This window comes from Lampetra planeri, chromosome 71, assembly GCF_965212315.1.
Source record: "Lampetra planeri chromosome 71, kcLamPlan1.2.h2, whole genome shotgun sequence".
Lineage (NCBI taxonomy): Eukaryota > Metazoa > Chordata > Hyperoartia > Petromyzontiformes > Petromyzontidae > Lampetra > Lampetra planeri.
This window is the reverse complement of record NC_136176.1, coordinates 1,173,299-1,194,343: the sequence shown is the minus strand read 5'-3', so window position 1 is coordinate 1,194,343 and position 21,045 is coordinate 1,173,299. Positions and strand designations below refer to the sequence as shown.

The 21,045-nt window shown below is 50.8% G+C and overlaps 1 protein-coding gene across 6 annotated transcripts; it reads left to right on the top strand.

The window, feature by feature from the left end:
- Positions 1–9,600: 9,600 nt before the first annotated feature.
- LOC144737536 (uncharacterized) lies at positions 9,601–20,545 on the top strand. 6 transcript variants are annotated; one of them, XM_078620267.1, is made up of 3 exons: positions 9,601–9,802; positions 16,959–17,112; positions 18,167–20,545. In XM_078620267.1, the coding sequence occupies exon 3, from the start codon at positions 18,195–18,197 to the stop codon at positions 19,692–19,694; it is 1,500 nt and encodes a 499-aa protein (XP_078476393.1). In that variant the 5' UTR covers positions 9,601–9,802; positions 16,959–17,112; positions 18,167–18,194; the 3' UTR covers positions 19,695–20,545. The 6 variants fall into 6 exon arrangements, with proteins under 6 accessions (XP_078476393.1, XP_078476392.1, XP_078476389.1 ...); XM_078620266.1 differs by lacking the exon at positions 9,601–9,802 and adding an exon at positions 14,136–16,618 and having other exon boundaries at positions 16,959–16,985; XM_078620263.1 differs by lacking the exon at positions 9,601–9,802 and adding an exon at positions 14,136–16,618 and having other exon boundaries at positions 16,919–17,112.
- Positions 20,546–21,045: the final 500 nt, after the last annotated feature.

Sequence of the window (21,045 nt, the reverse complement as noted above, 5' to 3'; positions counted from 1 at the left end):
CACAGCGTGTGCGTGCGTGTGTGTGTGTGCGTGTGTGTGTGCTCACGGCCACCAACACCAGTGACAGCGATTATCTGAACCGGTTTTGAGCCTCCCCTGATGCAGCAGTATGTTGTAGTGAACATCGCCACTGGGGAGACAAAGGTGTGGTTAGTAAGTATTTGTGGTTAATGCAGACATGATTCCTTGTAAAAGGTTTCAGTTTGGTGTTTTAACAACTTAACACCTATTTTGTTGCCAGATAAAAGGGGAAAACTTATTCTCAGACATGACACGGGCGAGAGAGGAGATGGACTGATGCGGTATGGGAGGATGTGGAGCTGAGTGGATTTGCCAAATACCGATACCAGCGGTGTCAAGATCGGCCTCTGTGGAGGAGGCTCGTGAAGGACGCTGCTGGGCAGTTGGGGGCAGTCGCCCTCCAGCAACAACGGAGGGCGGAGGAGCGACGCTCACAACAACAAGCGGAGCGCCGGGCGGCTAAAACACAGCGAGTTGGCACAATGGGCAGCCAGTCATCTCAGTCAACCTATGGTACCACCTGAGCCGTCAACACTTCATGTGGCCTCAAAGTGCACTTAGCCTGGCACAGGCGCCATGATGACGTCACCGGGAAGTTTGTGGCGGTCACAACGGGCTGCACAGAAGTCGAGCAGCCTCCCATTGTTATTGAGCTGATGTTGCCCATGCTTCCCAATCACTCCAGCCCAGGTGCCAGCATCGTGACCGACTCGGACATTAAAGTCACTCAACATGATGACTATCCCGAGGGGCCACTTTAGCCAGCACCTCTGACAAGAGGTTAGAGAAGGCACCTGACTCATCGGTCTTGCTTGCATCCCTCCACTGATGTTCATCTTCGGTGGGGGGTGTAAGCCACTACAATTCATCACCTCTCGTTGATGGGGAGGTGAGCCCACAGTAACCTGGGGCTTACAGCTTCCCACGCCTCACCACACCCCCTTCATTGTTTTGTTCGGCAGTCTCCTGTTCCGAGTAGAGGACTGTCCACCTCTTATGGTGACAGGAGCCAGAACCAGTCCAGCGGACCACCTGAATTCAGTTTTCAGTTTTATTTATTTGGTATAGCCGTGAGCCATTCGGCTCTTGAATCGGGTGCAACCGCAACAAACAAAAAACAAGAAAACATTTTAAAGTGAATATGCGCAAACAGAAAAATCCAGGAAATAGCAGCAAAAATCTTCCAGAAAAAGCACCGTACACCAACGCTGTGTGCAAAAATCCCAATGGGATGCAAATTAAACAACAACAACACCCACAAGAAAACTTAGATTAAAGCCATCAGTCTAACTCCGTACTACAACAAACAAACATGGCCAAACCAAAAAACGTCTTTGAAATCACCAAAATAAAGCCATGAAAGCAATGTAACAGTAATCATATGAACTGTGACCGAAATTTCACAATAAACGACAAACAACATGTACCACCAAACCCTGCAGCCATAGCTGGCTGCATGAGTCACTCCACAACAGCAGGAGCATCAGTCGGAGTATCAAACATTTTCAAAGCTCACTTTGTGAATACCACGGAGTGAGCGTTTGAGCATTCCACGTGGCCACTCGTGAATTTTTGCCGTTTCACGCACACAGAAAGACACGGACTCACAGAATCACACAGTGTCACAGACTCGCACAGACAGACTCACACAGAGAGATTCACACAGAGACAGACTCACACAGAGATTTTCACACAGAGACACAGACTCACACAGAAAGCCACAGACTCGCACAGAGACACAGACTCACACAGAGAGATTCGCACACAGAGAGCCACAGACTCGCACGAAGACTCACACAGATAGATTCACACACAGAGAGCCACAGACTCGCACGGTGACCCACAGACTCGCACAGAGAGATTCACACAGAGAGCCACAGACTCGCACAGAGACACAGACTCACACAGAGATTCACAGAGAGCCACAGACTCGCACAGAGATACACAGACTCACACAGAGAGATTCACAGAGAGCCACAGAGACACAGACTCACACAGAGATTCACACAGAGCCACAGACTCGCACAGAGATTCACACAGAGAGACAGGGAGACTCGCAAAGTGGAGAGCTGCAATAGCCCATGGCCCTCAGGGGGTCTCAGAGGAGTCGTCGTGATTGGGGTGGTGGATGGAGTGGTGGGGGGGGAATGGAGAAGAGATGGACTGCCCTTGCTATCCAACCAATCACGAGTGTGCGAGTCGCCTACAGATATTTCGTAGATCTGGACACAGTCCCCATCATCAGCGAGCTCCTTCGGCAGGTGAGGCTGCGTTGGCTGGGTTACGTAGCAGCCTGCATGCCCAGCCACATCATGCCCAAGCAGAATCAGACCCAGAGCACAGAGACGCAGAGGTGTGGACTCGAGTCATGTGACTTGGACTCGAGTCAGACTCGAGTCATGAATTTGATGACTTGCGACTCGACTTGGACTTGCATAACAATGACTTTGTCCCACCTATGAGATGTGGACTCGAGTCATGTGACTTGGACTCGAGTCAGACTCGAGTCATGAATTTGATGACTTGCGACTCGACTTGGACTTGCATAACAATGACTTTGTCCCATCTCTGCAGAGACGCACACACAGACATGCACAGACTCACACAGAGACACACAGACTCACAGACTCACAGCACAGAGACCCACACAGACACGCACAGACTCACAGAGACACACACAGATTCACAGACTCATACACAGATACCCATACAGAGACCCACACACAGAGAGACATGTACAGAGAGACACGCACAGAGACAGACTCACAAAGAAAAACCCACCCACACAAAGACCCACAGACTCGCACACAGATCGCCAGAGATACAGAGACACTCACACAGACAGACTCACACACAGAGGAATATCCGAGGGGGTGGGTGGCCAGCACCACTCCCCACCGCCTTTGTCTCCCCAGTGGCGATGTTTGCACACCGTACCGGATACTCATTTGAGGCTGAGTCGACCTAGGGGAGGCCCAGGACCGGTTCAGATAATCGTCACTGGTGTTGGCCATGAGCGGGAATCGAACTCCGGTCGCCGGGTTCGTAGCGCTAACCCCTACACTACCGCTCCCCACACACTCATACACACACAGACACACAACAGAGATACACACACAGACACACACACAGAGTTACTGACTCACACACAGAGAGACAGACTCTCACACACAGTCTCTCTCACACACACACACAGACACACAGAGAGACACACACAGACTCGCACACACACACAATGGAGAGACACAGATGCTCACACATGTAACGGGTTTCGGAGACACTTGTAGAGATTACATGGGCATCATGGCGGCGCGGATACATGCAGCGGCTCCTCTCTCTCCCATCAGATCGGTGTTTTTATGTTTTTTTGTGTTATCCATCTACGTGCATTTGTTCGTCATTATCACGTCGATTAAACGTAGGGCGCACATACACTCGTGAATTTCTGCTCGCCATCGGAAGAACCATACTTATGGATATAAACCCAGCAGACGCGGAAGAGTTACGCGACTGCGGTCTGCTCCAGAGGCCTGCTCTACCACCGACCCCTACTACTGCAACCAGCCTACAGTGGAAGCGCCATAGGCGGTGTATGAGGAAGCAGAAGAGGGGAAAGCGCGGAGGTATCGAGGCTAGGCGAGCGGCTAGCCCTCACCGGCCGGCTATCCCGACCATCACACTGGCCAACGTACGCTCGCTGGAAAACAAACTGGACTATATCCGCCTTCTTCGTACAACTTCCAGGACTGTGAGTGAGTGCTGTGTCCTTGTGTTTGTGGAGACATGGCTTAACGACAGCGTCCCTGACTATGCCATTCAGCTAGCCGGGCTAACATGTTACCGGGCGGACAGAGCGCTCGTCGAGGGGGGGAAGACTCGCGGCGGGGGACTCTGTGTTTACATCACCGATGCCTGGTGCCGCGATGCTGTTGTGGTCTGCCAACACTGCTCATCATCGGTGGAGTTTATGGTAATTAAATGCCGGCCATTCTATCTGCCGAGGGAATTTAGTGCCATATTGTTGGTGGCACTATACATCCCCCCTTGCTCCGAAAACAACAGGAACGAGGCACTGTATGAACTCCATCAACACATCGGTGACCAGCAGACAGCCCACCCAGATGCCTTCCTCATTCTCGCTGGGGATTTCAACCATGCCAACCCCAAGATCGTGTTTCCACAACTCCAGGGACACATCAACTTTCCCACACGAGGAAACAATATCCTGGACAATGTCTATACTACACACAAAGGTGCCTACAAAGCCCGTCCCCTCCCCCACCTTGGGGCCTCTGATCATGCCACTGTTCTGCTAACGTCAGCGTACAGGCCGCTGGTTAAAGTCACCAAACCAGTTATAAAGCGGATATGCGTGTGGCCTGAGGGGTCTTCGGAGGCACTCCAGGACTGCTTCTCCACCACCGACTGGAACATGTTCAGAAAGGCAGCCACCTACAACAACACCGTAGACCTCCAGGAGTACACGGAGACCGTCACTTCCTACATGAGGAAGTGCATGGGGGATGTCACAGTCACCAGAACCATCTCCATTCGGGCCAACCAAAAGCCATGGCTGACAGGGGAAGTCCACAGGCTCCTGAGGGCTCGGAACGCCGCCTTCAAAGCAGGCGAGGAGATGGGCCTGAAGATAGCCAGGGCCAACCTGTCGCGAGGCATCAGATTGGCCAAGAGGCATTAGGCCAAGAGGCATTACTCCAGGAGGATCGCCGACCGCTTCAATGACAGCAGAGACACCAGGAACCTGTGGCGAGGGATGCAGACCATCACGGACTATAAACCCTCTCCGCAGATCTGTGACAGCTCCACCTCTCTGCTGAACCAGCTGAAGGACTTCTTCGCTCGCTTTGAGGCAGACAACAGCACTCCAGCACAGAAGACTCCACCACCTCCCGGTGATCAGGTGCTGACGCTATCCCCAGATAGCGTGAGGAGATCCCTCAGAAGGACGAACCCAAGGAAAGCCCAGGGCCCTGACAACATTCCGGGTCGTGTCCTGAGAGACTGTGCGGAGGAGCTCACAGATGTCTTCACCGACATCTTTAACACCTCGCTGAGACAGGCTGTTGTACCCACGTGCTTCAAAGCTACCACCATCATCCCGGTCCCGAAGAAGTCATCTCCCGCCTGCTTCAATGACTACCGCCCGGTTGCACTCACTCCCATCCTTATGAAGTGCTTCGAGCGGCTAGTTCTACAACATATCAAGTCTATCCTTCCCCCGGGCTTGGACCGTTTCCAGTTTGCATATCGGTCTAACCGCTCAACCGATGACGCCATCTCCGCTACCCTTCACTCAGCTCTCACCCATCTGGAGACTAAAGACTCCTACGTCAGAATGCTGTTCATCGACTTTAGCTCAGCATTCAACACAATCATTCCCCAGCAGCTCATCAACAAACTAGATCACCTGGGGCTCAACACCTCGCTGTGCAACTGGCTATTGGACTTCCTGATAGGGAGACCACAGGCAGTTCGAGTTGGCAGCAACATCTCCAGCACCATCACACTGAACACAGGGGTCCCCCAAGGATGTGTGCTGAGTCCCCTCCTCTTCACTTTGCTGACCCACGACTGCACACCATCATTCAGCTCCAACCTCTTCATTAAGTTTGCGGATGACACAACTGTGGTGGGTGCCATCAATAACGGTGATGAGACAAACTACAGGAGTGAGGTGCGCGGGCTGGCCACGTGGTGCAAGGACAACAATCTACACCTGAATGTTGAGAAGACGAAGGAGATTGTCGTGGACTTCAGGAGAGTGCACACCCAGCATACTCCGCTAACCATCAACGGTGCTGCAGTGGAGAGGGTGAGATGCACCAAGTTCCTGGGTGTGCACATCTCTGAAGACCTGTCGTGGAGTCACAACACTGCATCACTGGCCAAAAAAGCCCAACAGCGCCTGTATTTTCTCCGCAAACTGAGAAGAGCAGGAGCCCCGCCCCCTATCATGCACACCTTCTACAGAGGCACCGTTGAGAGCATCTTGACGAGCTGCATCACCGTGTGGTACGGCACCTGCACCGTGTCCTGCCGCAAGACTCTGCAGCGCATAGTGAGAGCAGCTGAGAGGATCATTGGTGTCTCTCTCCCCCCTCTTCTTGACATTTATAACAACCGCATCACCAGCAAAGCAATAAAGATTGCAGGTGATCCCACTCACCCATCTTACAGCCTGTTCAGCCTGCTGCCATCAGGGAGGAGACTGCGGAGTCTTCCAGCCAGGACAAGCAGGCTCAAAGACAGTTTCTTTCACCAGGCTGTCAGGAAACTCAACTCCCTCCCTGCTATACCACCATTTCCCTCCTCGCGCCACCGACGTCCATTTGTCACCTGAACCCATTTTCAAAACACTCACATTGACTTGTACATTCTGATCTCTGGACTGCACACTGCACTACATCGCACTACCACATTGGTTTAAATATCTTATTTCTTTAAATACTTAATTTAAATAATATTTTACATTTTAAAAATTTTCGACTGTTTATTTTAAGTTTATTACATTTAGATTACTTATTTTGTGTTGATCGCCGATTGTTTATTGTTTATTTATGTCTGTTAATTGTGATTATATATTGTTTTTTAATTGCTTGGTTGCACCGTGGGACTAAGAGAGAGGACTGTAATTTCATCTGTGTTGTATGTTATGCATGTAACACACTTGACAATAAAGTGACTTTAAGACTTTAAGACTTTAGAGGTAACTTCTTTATTACAATACAACACTCCAACAGTCCTGATACTCTGTTACAGCCTAGGTACACAGCCTAGGTACACAGCCTAGATACTCTACTCTGGCTACGCTCTGGAACTCGCCTTCACAAGGTCGTAGAGTCGGGAGTTCCAGAGTCCCACCACTGGCTCTCACATCGTCCCAGGGTCCTCCGATGGCTGGTCTTGGGTCTTGGGTCTTGAGCTAAGACTGGGCCCTGATCGTCCAGGGAGCTCTCCTTTTATGCCTGGTTCAACGAGGGGTGGGGCCGTGTGCGCCACCAGACATCCCACAGAGCACACACAGCCCCCCCCCCCCCCCCCCCCCGTTGGCGGCGCCAAGAGGCTTAAGCGCCTGAGAACCCAACGTCTGGTGCCAAGAGGCTTAAGCGTCTGGACCCGCCTGGGAACCCAACGCCTGGTGCCAAGAGGCTTAAGCGTCTGGCCCACCCAGGGTCCCAGAGCCCCCAGCAGCCCCTCCCTTCTTATGTCACTACATTACCCTCCTCTATGTAGCCTCCAGCCGTCCCGGCTGTCAATAATTAGAAAGTTGAAATTAACGAAAGGGAGCGAGAGAAAAAAAAATACGCGAGCCTCAACAGGAAAAGAAAAGAGAACAAGAACGCAACCATAAATACCATAACCAACCTGTACAACTTTACACTATATACAAGCATCAATCAACACAAAGGTGAAGCAATGACACGTGAACAAATGACCCGCGGCACACCTAGCCCTCCTCGGGATCCGCATAAAAGAAACGGGGAATTAACAAATATACAGATTCCGACGCGTTGGATGCACAACCAACACCGGTAATCGAACCGAAATCACACAATCACCGCATGGATGGCAGGGATCCACACCACCCTGCCACCCTCCCATCCGTCAGGTGGTGAGAAGGCGAAGACCAACATGTCTATCACCCCTCTACACCCACTTATCCGGACGTTTGTCTACGTCCCGGGTCGAGAAGTCGTACTTCAGGGTCGACCCATGTACTGGGCAAAGAAGTCGCACTTCAGGGCTGCTCCAGTATCTACATTTTAAAATATATATATAAAATTTACATGACACAAACAAAATAAATCTGCCTGCTCCTGCCCAGAAATGGTGGCCGCACGCGCGAACCGCATCTCCAAAAGGCATCCCGTGCTTGCGTCCCAGCAGCCCTCAATGAGGACCACCACCGACATTACATGTCAACCGTTAGCACCCCCCGCCTTTCCAACGTGGCGTCTCCATCCTAAAACCGCGCACGTCGGCCATATCGGGGGCTTCAACCCAGTCTCTCTCCAAGACTCGCATCGCAGCATATAGCTGTACCGACCGAGCTGAGACGACCCAGTCTCTCTCCAAGACTCGCATCGCAGCATATAGCTGTACTGACCGAGCTGAGACCCAATCTCTCTCCAAGACTCGCATCGCAGCATATAGCTGTACCGACTGAGCTGAGACCCAATCTCTCTCCAAGACTTGCATCGCAGCATATAGCTGTACCGACCGAGCTGAGACGACCCAATCTCTCTCCAAGACTCGCATCGCAGCATATAGCTGTACCGACCGAGCTGAGACGACCCAATCTCTCTCCAAGACTCGCATCGCAGCATATAGCTGTACCGACCGAGCTGAGACGACCCATCGTTCACTCCCTGCACAACATGCACCCTAACAACTGAGGGATACAGTCCCAACGTAACGGGACAACTACACCTGAACACCACGAATCTCCAGCCCACTGTTTCAACGTGCCTCGGAGTGTTTCAATCTCCGGGCCGTCAGGGCGAGCCTACTGCTCCAGACGCACGACGGAGGGTCTCAACCTCCGGGCCGTCAGGTCAAGCCGTCAGCGATTCCATGACGGGACCACACTCTCCGAGCCATGTGAGCGCACAGCCCACTAGGCTAGATGTGCCACGGAGTGTTTCAATCTCCGGGCTGTCAGGTCAAGCCGTCAGCCATAGCATGACGGGACCACACTCTCAGAGCCATGTGAGCACACAGCCCACTAGGCTAGACATGCCACGGAGTGTCTCTATCTCCGGGCTGTCAGGTCAAGCCGTCAGCCATAGCATGACGGGACCACAACTCTCGTGTTAGACACGCAACACCCGCTGGCCCATTGTGGTCAGGATCTGCACCCCAAGATATTTGAGAGCCAGCCTGACAATTCCAAATCCTTGGCAGCATGTCATCATCTCAAGATAAATGCCCCATACAGTCTATACATCGTTAACAATGACAGCACAAGCTATACATTAACAATCACGAACAAAGCTCAATACAAACCATACATTGTTAACAATCACAAGCAAAGTTTCGCACACACATTGACAACACTCACGAGCGAAGCTCCACACAGTTTACCCAACAACAGTCACGACTCCCCGACGACAACGAAGAAAATGTCAACAAAAAAATCATTAATCCGGAGCGCGTAAATGTACGAAGTGTCAGGGGCCTGGTCTCCCGACCTCCAACCTTTGGCCAGAGCAGCAGAGGCGGCGACTAGCGTGTCGGTCGATGTGCCGGCCCCGGCACTGGTTACAGTAAGAATGGCGCCCTCACTGTCCGGTCGCAGCGCTGATGACGCGGTATGCTAGGTTGCAGACAGCTGTCACCCGGCGGTGAGGGACGCAGCGCTGATGACGCGGCGTCGTTTGGTTGGCCCACGCTGGGCCCGGAAGTGATGTCGCTCCCAGCGGTCATTGCTCCCCCGGCAGAAGTGACGACACACCCGGATGTATTTGCGGCGGGAACGGCTGCCATCTTTGTGTTGGAGCCGGCGGAATGGCGCGGCCGCTGCGCCGCCTCTCTCTCTCCTGTCTCCGCCTGTGAGCGACGCATGTCGTCCAGGATGGAGACGGTGGCGTGGAGCAGCTCGGTGAGGCGAAGCAGCGTTTCCTCCATTGCTGCTCCCGACGCTGGAGGAGGATCGGCAGGTGTGGTGGACGACTGCTCAGCCGGCGGTGCGGCGTCGTTGTCGGCCCGAGTTGGCTGCCCCGTCGCCGCTTGCTCTTCAACATCGCCGTCAGGACTGAAGGTACGTGGCTTACTTCTTGTCTCCATTGCCACTTCTGATGCCAAATGTAACAGGTTCCGGAGACACTTGTAGAGGTAACTTCTTTATTACAATACAACACTCCAACAGTCCTGATACTCTGTTACAGCCTAGGTACACAGCCTAGGTACACAGCCTAGATACTCTACTCTGGCTACGCTCTGCAACTCGCCCTCACAAGGTCGTAGAGTCGGGAGTTCCAGAGTCCCACCACTGGCTCTCACATCGTCCCAGGGTCCTCCGATGGCTGGTCTTGGGTCTTGGGTCTTGAGCTAAGACTGGGCCCTGATCGTCCAGGGAGCTCTCCTTTTATGCCTGGTCCAACGAGGGGTGGGGCCGTGTGCGCCATCAGACATCCCACAGAGCACACACAGCCCCCCCCCCCCCCGTTGGCGGCGCCAAGAGGTTTAAGCGCCTGAGAACCCAACGCCTGGTGCCAAGAGGCTTAAGCATCTGGACCCGCCTGGGAACCCAACGCCTGGTGCCAAGAGGCTTAAGCGTCTGGCCCACCCAGGGTCCCAGAGCCCCAAGCCTCCCTTTTTATGTCACTACACACACACAGACTCTCTCACACACACAGACACACACACAGAGAGACACACAGAGAGAGACACACAGACTCGCACAACGGAGAGAAACAGACTCTCAAACACAGACTCTCTCACAGACACAGAGACACACACAGAGACACACACACAGACTCTCACACACACACAGACTCTCACACACACAGACTCTCACACACAGACACTCTCACACACACACTCTCACACACACAGACTCTCACACACACACACTCTCACACACACAGACTTTCACACACACATCCACCATATCCACTCACCCATCTCACCCACCCACCACATCCATCCACCACATCCACCCACCTCACCCACTACACCCACCCACCACATCCACCACATCCACCCACCACATCCATCCATCTCACCCACCACATCCACCCATCTCACCCACCACATCCACCCATCTCACCCACCACATCCACCCATCTCACCCACCACACGCACCCACCACATCCACCACATCCACCCACCGACCAAATCCACCCGCCCACCACATTCACCCGCTCACATGTCCTCCGGGTAGGCCTCGGCAAGGTAAGGTAATTTACCCTTTTTACCGGGTAAAAGGGTAAAGGTGTCGACATGCCAAGGGGTAAGGTAATCGGTAGGGTAAAGGTATTGCGAAGTTTTACCCGGCAAACACCTTGTTTACCTACTACCTTGTTTACCGCTCGCTAAAAGCTCCATGGCGCAGTCCGTGGCCTCCATTTAAACATTGGAATCATCGAGAGTATTCTATAGATGAATAAAGCGCTCTACCTAGCATTCACCGTCATAAGCCTTGTTCATGTGTAGTAGTACCCCAGTAATTACCCTGTAATCGGGTTATTTGTATGGGGTGAGGGTAAAAGGTAGGGTAAAGGTTGGCTCGTTGTTTTTACCTTTCACTACTCCGTGTCAGCACGTCCCCTCTCTCTCTCTGGGACGGGATCCTGCTCTGTAGGGCTTCCCCGCCACGTTTCCTTTGGCCCCATCGAGAGGTACGTGCACACTTATTTACCAGTTGTGGTTGTCGTCGGCTTATACGCCGTAGAGACGTTATTTACGTCTCTGTAGTAACATCGGGGATGTCACTGTATGGTGCTGATTCACACACACTGATTCACACACACTCACACGCAGCTCAAACACAGCTCATTCTCTCACACACACAACTCACACACACAGCTCACTCTCACACACAGCTCATTTTCACACACAGCTCACTCACACACACAGTTCACTCTCACACACAGCTCACTCTCACACACAGCTCACTCTCACATACAGCTCACTCATACACATAGCTCACTCACACTGACTCACTCACACTGACTCACACACACTGACTCACACACACAGCTCACTCACACTGACTCACACACACACGCATCTCACACACAGCTCATTCTCTCATACACACAGCTCACTCTCACACACAGCTCACTCTCACACACAGCAGCTCACTCACACTTACTCACACTGACTCACACACACAGCTCACTTTCACACACAGCTCACTCACACACAGCTCACTCACACACACAGCTCATTCACACACAACTCACTCACACACAGCTCACTCATACACACAGCTCACTCACACACAGCTCACTCATACACACAGCTCACACACAGTTTACTCTCACACACAGCTCACTCACACACAGCTCACGCTCACACACAGCTCACTCACACACACAGCTCACTCACTCACACTGACTCACTCACACACACAGCTCACTCACACTGACTCACTCACTCACTCACACACAGCTCACTCACACTGACTAACATACACTGACTCACACACACTCACATGCAGCTCACACACAGCTCATTCTCTCACACACACAGCTCACTCACACACACACAGCTCACTCACACACACACAGCTCAATCACACTGACTCACACACACAGCTCACTCACACTGACTCACTCACACACAGCTCACTCACACTGACTCACGCACACTCACACGCAGCTCACACACAGCTCACTCACACTAATTCACACACACTCACACGCAGCTCACACACAGCTCATTCTCTCACACACACAACTCACACTCACACACAGCTCACTCACACTGACTCACTCACACACACAGCTCACTCACACTGACTCACTCACACTGACTCACTCACACGGACTCACACACACAAAGCTTACACACAGCTCATTCTCTCACACACACAGTTCACCCTCACACACAGCTCACTCACACAGCTCACTCACACTGACTCACTCACACTGACTCACTCACACACAGCTCACTCACACTGACTCACTCACACTGACTCACTCACACTGACTCACTCACACACAGCTCACTCACACACACAGCTCACTCACATACAGCTCACTCTCACACACAGCTCACTCACACACACAGCTCACTCTCACATACAGCTCACTCATACACACAGCTCACTCACACTGACTCACTCATACTGACTCACACTCACACACAACTCAATCTCACACACAGCTCACTCACAAAGCTCACTCACACTGACTCACTCACACAACGGAGAGACACAGACTCTCAGACACACAGACTCTCACACATACAAAGAGACACACACACAGAGAGACACACACAGAGAGACACAAAGAGAGACACAAACTCGCACAATGGAGAGAAACAGACTCTCACACACAGACTCTCTCACACACACAGAGACACACACAGAGACACATACACGCAGACTCTCACACACTCGCACAACGGAGAGACAGACGCTCACACAGTCTCACACACACAGAGACACACAGACAGACACACACTCACACAGACTCACACAACGGAGAGACACAGACTCTCACACACACAGTCTCTCAAACACAGAGAGACACACACACAGACTCACACACACACACAGACTCACACACACACACACGGACTCACACACACACACACGGACTCACACACACAAAGCTCACACACAGCTCATTCTCTCACACACACAGCTCACTCTCACACACAGCTCACTCACACACACAGCTCACTCACACTGATTCACACACACTGATTCACACACACTCACACGCAGCTCACACACAGCTCACACACAGCTCATTCGCTCACACACACAACTTACTCACACACACACAGCTCACTCACATGCAGCTCACTCTCACACATAGCTCACTCACACACACAGCTCACTCTCACACACAGCTCACTCACACACAGCTCGCTCACACACATACACAGCTCACTCACACTGACTCACTCACACACAGCTCACTCACACTGACTCACACACACTCACACGCAGCTCACACACAGCTCATTCTCTCACACACACGGCTCACTCTCACACAGCTCACTCACACACACAGCTCACTCACACTGATTCACAGACACTGATTCACACACACTCACACGCAGCTCACACACAGCTCACACACGGCTCATTCTCTCACACACACAACTCACTCTCACACACAGCTCATTTTCACACACAGCTCACTCACACACACAGCTCACTCACACACACGGTTCACTCTCACACACAGCTCACTCACATACAGCTCACTCATACACACAGCTCACTCACACTGACTCACTCATACTGACTCACACTCACACACAGCTCACTCACACTGACTCACTCACACACACAGCTCACTCACACTGACTCACTCACACACACAGCTCACTCACACTGACTCACTCACACACAGCTCACGCACACACAGCTCACTCACACGCAGCCCACTCTCACACACTGCTCACTCACACACAAAGCTGACTCTCACACACAGCTCACTCTCACACACAGCTCACTTTCACACACGGCTCACTCACACACACAGCTCACTCACACACACAGCTCACTCACACTGACTCACTCACACACACAGCTCACTCACACTGACTCACTCATACTGACTCACACTCACACACAGCTCACTCACACTGACTCACTCACACACACAGCTCACTCACACTGACTCACTCACACTGACTCACTCACACGGACTCACACACACAAAGCTCACACACAGCTCATTCTCTCACACACACAGCTCACTCTCACACACAGCTCACTCACACACACAGCTCACTCACACTGATTCACACACACTGATTCACACACACTCACACGCAGCTCACACACAGCTCACACACAGCTCATTCTCTCACACACACAACTCACTCACACACACACAGCTCACTCACATACAGCTCACTCTCACACACAGCTCACTCACACACACAGCTCACTCTCACATACAGCTCACTCATACACACAGCTCACTCACACTGACTCACTCATACTGACTCACACACAACTCAATCTCACACACAGCTCACTCACACAGCTAACTCACACTGACTCACTCACACTGACTCACTCACACACAGCTCACTCACACTGACTCACTCACACTGACTCACTCACACACAGCTCACTCACACACACAGCTCACTCTCACACACAGCTCACTCACACACACAGCTCACTCACACACAGCTCGCTCACACACATACACAGCTCACTCACACTGACTCACTCACACACAGCTCACTCACACTGACTCACACACACTCACACGCAGCTCACACACAGCTCATTCTCTCACACACACAGCTCACTCTCACACACAGCTCACTCACACACACAGCTCACTCACACTGATTCACACACACTGATTCACACACACTCACACGCAGCTCACACACAGCTCACATACAGCTCATTCGCTCACACACACAACTCACTCACACACACAGCTCATTTTCACACACAGCTCACTCACACACACAGCTCACTCACACACACAGTTCACTCTCACACACAGCTCACTCACATACAGCTCACTCATACACACAGCTCACTCACACTGACTCACTCATACTGACACACACTCACACACAGCTCACTCACACTGACTCACTCACACACACAGCTCACTCACACTGACTCACTCACACACAGCTCACTCACACTGACTCACGCACACTCACACGCAGCTCACACACAGCTCATTCTCTCACACACACAGCTCACTCTCACACACAGCTCACTCTCACACACAGCTCACTCACACTGATTCACACACACTGATTCACACACACTCACACGCAGCTCACACACAGCTCACACACAGCTCATTCTCTCACACACACAACTCACTCACACACAGCTCACTCACATACAGCTCACTCTCACACACAGCTCACTCACACACACAGCTCACTCTCACATACAGCTCACTCATACACACAGCTCACTCACACTGACTCACTCATACTGACTCACACTCACACACAACTCAATCTCACACACAGCTCACTCACACAGCTCACTCACACTGACTCACTCACACTGACTCACTCACACACAGCTCACTCACACTGACTCACTCACACTGACTCACTCACACACAGCTCACTCACACACACAGCTCACTGTCACACACAGCTCACTCACACACACAGCTCACTCACACACAGCTCGCTCACACACATACACAGCTCACTCACACTGACTCACTCACAGCTCACTCACACTGACTCACACACACTCACACGCAGCTCACACACAGCTCATTCTCTCACACACACAGCTCACTCTCACACACAGCTCACTCACACACACAGCTCACTCACACTGATTCACACACACTGATTCACACACACTCACACGCAGCTCACACACAGTTCACACACAGCTCATTCTCTCACACACACAACTCACTCACACACACAGCTCACTCTCACACACAGCTCATTTTCACACACAGCTCACTCACACACTTAGCTCACTCACACACACAGTTCACTCTCACACACAGCTCACTTTCACACACAGCTCACTCACATACAGCTCACTCATACACACAGCTCACTCACACTGACTCACTCACACTGACTCATGCACACCCACAGCTCACTCACACACACAGCTCACTCACACACAGCTCACGCTCACACACAGCTCACTCACACTGACTCACTCACACTGACTCACTCACACACACAGCTCACTCACACTGACTCACTCACACTGACTCACGCACACACACACAGCTCACTCACACACACAGCTCCTACGGATTGGCCGGGCTGATTAGCATAATGTATTTAAGTTACAGAGCCGCTCATTGTGGGAGTGAGTGTCTTGTGCCCTGCAAGCGACGTCATGTCACCTCCTACTGCCGCGTGACGTAGCGAGATAACAGGAAGCTGCCGTTTCGCCCGTGCATTGATATCCGAGGTGAGAAATTCTCATCGCGGTTGTGGTGCTTGTGTTGATTGTGGTGGTTGTTTTGATGGTGATGGTTGTTGTTTACCGAGGTAGAGCCTCGCTCTCTCTCTTGTAGGGATGTCAATTGAGTAGCAGCGAGCATGGAAGCGATGTTCAAGTTAGAACTTTACAACGCTAGGCCTTGCCTCCTGCCCTTGCCTGATCGCTTGTGCTTCAATTCTCTCGCTTAAGTTTAATTTGTCTTGACCTGGCTCACTACTTTGTAACTTTGTTTTGTTTTAAATATTCACACAGTTTTTATTTTACCAGGCCAAGCCCGCTTTAGCTGCTCTACCGCTCTTCTTTTCAGAAGCGACCAGCCCACAACAACAACAAGGTGAGGCTTGTCATCAGCGTGGTGGTGTTCACTCTCTGCATGTGGAGTGGGGACAACAGGAGGATCCGGAGGGAAATCCACGCGACGACGGAGAGAGACACGCACGACTTCCTGTATGCCAGGAGAGGTAGTTAACATCTCACGACGGGGAGAGAGAGAGACACGCAGCCTCGGCGATGTTGATTGATCCTCAATTAATTTCTTGGTAGAGTAAGGAAGCATTAATACTGAGCAGGTGAAGGTGGCCAGGTGTGGGTCTGGACACACCACCACCTGTGAACCATGCCCAGTGTGACAGTGGTGGAGCCAGTGGGGGTAGGGTGGCACGTGCCCCCCCCAACGATCCCTAATTTCGATTGGATCATTGGGGTTTATTAGTAACTAGCTTAACTCTCCGGCTTCGCCCGGGACTTGGATTCTTGTCTTGGATTAATTTCATATTCCCTTATATTTCACGGAAAAACCCTGAAAAAATTGATGCTTGCAAGAAAGAAAAAAGCCGAAACAAATCAATTCACCAAAATCGGATATTTTCACTCAATTCAACCTTAACCCACTTTTACGTAAGGTCGGTTTTGGCCACTCAGGAAGGGAATGACGTGGTGATCCGAAAATAGTCGCATTTACTTAGAAATTCCAGACAGCATAAGCTGTGACGCCAGAGCTCGGCGTTGTAGAGTTTTTGCTGCTTCAAACAAACATGTAATTTCTGCTTTATATTTAAGATAGCAGTTGTACCCATTCTTCGCACGGATATGTATTGAACTCCGAGAAGCCAATGGCTTCATCGGCCAGGAGCGAAACGCCACCTAAAATCTCCCGGCACGCTGTTAACAGCTCTAAGCATTGCAGAGCGTACTCTTAGTTTTTTCGGTAAAGTCACGTAGGTAAAAAATGAAATTAAAATTAATACAAATAAAATAATAAAAATCACGACATTTCGGAGGCAACACAAGTCTCCGTCTTCAGGTGAGACCGTCACAGCCAGATTTGCTGTATCAAGTGACTCACTTGATACAGTCACAGCCAGATTTGCTGTATCAAGTGAGTCACTTGATACAGCAAATCTGACTTTACCGAAAGAACCAAGAAGAAGTATAGATGTGTGACTGTATATATGCATTCCTCTGTACATCAATACTGACGTGTAGATGGTGTTGATATTTTTTTTCTGTCTGCAGCTGTCACTTCCTCTGCAGAATTATTCTAATGGAGCAAAGGCACTCGGCGCGGCTCGGTGCAAAAAGGCAACAATGCGACCAGCGTGCATACAGCACGGATCGTACTGGTACTTTGTCACGGCACCAGAGAACTCACACGGGAGAGAAACCCTTCAAGGGCAGTGTGTATGGGAAGGCATTTTCACATCCATCTGCTCTTAAAAAACACCAGAGAACACACACAGGAGAGAAACCCTTCAAGTGCAGTGTGTGTGGGAAGGCATTTGCATTTTCATCTCCTCTTGTAATACACCAGAGAACACACACGGGAGAGAAACCCTTCAAGTGCAGTGTGTGTGGAAAGGCGTTTGCACAGTCATCTACTATTGTAATGCACCAGAGAACACACACGGGAGAGAAATCCTTCAAGTGCAGTGTGTGTGGGAAGGCATTTGCACATTCAATTTCTCTTGGAGCACACCACAGAACACACACAGGAGAGAAACCCTTCAAATGCAGTGTGTGTGGGAAGGCGTTTGCACATTCATCTACTCTTGTAATACACCAGAGAACACACACAGGAGAGAAACCCTTCAGGTGCAGTGTGTGTGGGATAGCGTTTACAATTTCATCTACTCTTGTAACACACCAGAGAACACATACTGGAGAGAAACCCTTCAGGTGCAGTGTGTGTGGGAAGGCATTTGCACAGTCATCTGTTCTTAAAACACACCAGAGAACACACACAGGAGATAAACCCTTCCAGTGCAGTGTGTGTGGGAAGGCGTTTGCACGTTCATCTGCTCTTGTAATACACCAGAGAACTCACACGGGACATAAACCCTTCAAGTGCAGTGTGTGTGGGAAGGCGTTTACAGTTTCATCTGCTCTTGTACAACACCAGAGAACACACACAGGAGAGAAACCCTTCAGGTGCAGTGTGTGTGGGAAAGCGTTTGCACAGTCATCTGCTCATGTAGAACACCAGAGAACACACACGGGAGAGAAACCCTTCAATTGCAGTGTATGTGGAAAGGCATTTACAGTTTCATTTGCTCTTGTACAACACCAGAGAACACACACAGGAGAGAAACCCTTCAGGTGCAGTGTGTGCGGGAAGACGTTTTCACAGTCATCAAATCTTCAAAGACACCAGAGAACACACAAGCATCAGAAGATTCACAAGGAGTGGAGTCTGAAATCAGCTTGTGAAAGTCAAAGTGCTGCAATGAGCCCATCCCTCATGAAACAAGAACCGGAAGAAAATCCCAGCTTGGACACTTTTAAAGGTATCGAGGTGAAATATGAAGAGGTGAAGGTGAAATATGAAGAAGTGATGGTGAAAAGCGAAGAAGTGAAGGTAAAATGTGAAGATGAAGAGTCAACTCAAAAATCGGACCTTCACATCGATGGAGGCAACGTGAAGCAGGAGGATAATTCTCACTGCGAGGCAGAGCAAGGCAACTCCCAGCAGTTGGTGGAAGTGGAGGTGTGGGTGGACTTCCTCCGAGACAATACAAAGTCAAATGGAGACCCGGTAGATGTGTAAGTCTGAGACGATGTCGCTCCAATAGACGCACCATTGTCACAGGCCTTTAATTACAAGAATGTGAAGTTGAACTCAATTTCTAGGTGCAACCTGCAGGGTAAGAGCGGCCAGTCTTTGTGGACCTGTGGGTTGCGTAGATCTCTAACCAGGAGAGATAGCCAATAAGCTCCCAAGCTTTTGCTATGTTATCATTGCATTTTTATTGTGCTTGCTTAATCACCTCGGAAATTCAGAGTTTTTTTATCGTATCTCGTCTCAAACACTCGAAGAGCATCCCCAAGTAGCAGCTGCCCCTGTGTGGCACAAGGAGGTGGCCCTGCACCGGTGGCCCTGCACCGGGTGGCCCTGCACCAATGGCCCTGCACCGGTGGCCCTGCACCGGTGGCCCTGCACCGGTGGCCCTGCACCGGTGGCCCTGCACTGGCCTGCATGTGGACAAGAGCCTGTCAGTAGCGGGCAATGGTTGATGTGGCATCTTGGTTGTGGAGTTTGTAGGTAATGTTTAGAATTTCATCAATTTTGACCCAAACGCCAGCATGCAATGGCCTACTCGTTTTGAATGACACAATAGTATGTTGTACATATACTGTTAAGCAGACGGTGTGTATTTTTAAAAATAGCTTCTTGTTAATTCGATGTAACCTGATGCAGCATATTTCAGTGCAGTAATTAAATTTTGTTAAAATGACTCAATAATTTAGAATGAATACTTATCTGATTTTGTCTATAAGGGTCAAACATTGAATAAGTGATGTTAGATTTGAAGTTTTCGTGACTGCAGGTATCCATACTCTTTGGTTCTTTCGGTAAAGTCACGTAGGTATAAAATAAAAATAAATTAAATCGCAACATCTTGGGCTCAACACAAGCGTCCGTCATTAGGTGGGACAACCACAGCAAGAAGCAACTGCTGAAGTGGGCAAAAGAGGTGCTATTGTCTTCCTAAGATCCATAAAGAAGGCTCTTTATTTCGGCCCACACACAAAGCTCACTTTCACACAAAGCTCACTTTCACACAAAGCTCACTTTCACACAGCTCACTCAGCTCACTCTTACACACAGCTGACTTTCACACAGCTCACTCATACACACAGCTCACTCACACTGACTCACTCATACTGACTTACTCTCACAAACAGCTCACACTGACTCACACACAGCTCACTCACACTGACTCACACCGACTCACACAACTCATACACACACAAAGCTCACAGCTCACTCGTACCGGCCGGGTACGGGTACCCGTACGCTACCCGTACCCTACCCGAAATGAGTGACAAACGGTGACTCACCAGTGACTCACGGCCTACCCGTACCCGGCCGCACCATGGTCGCAAACGGCTACCCG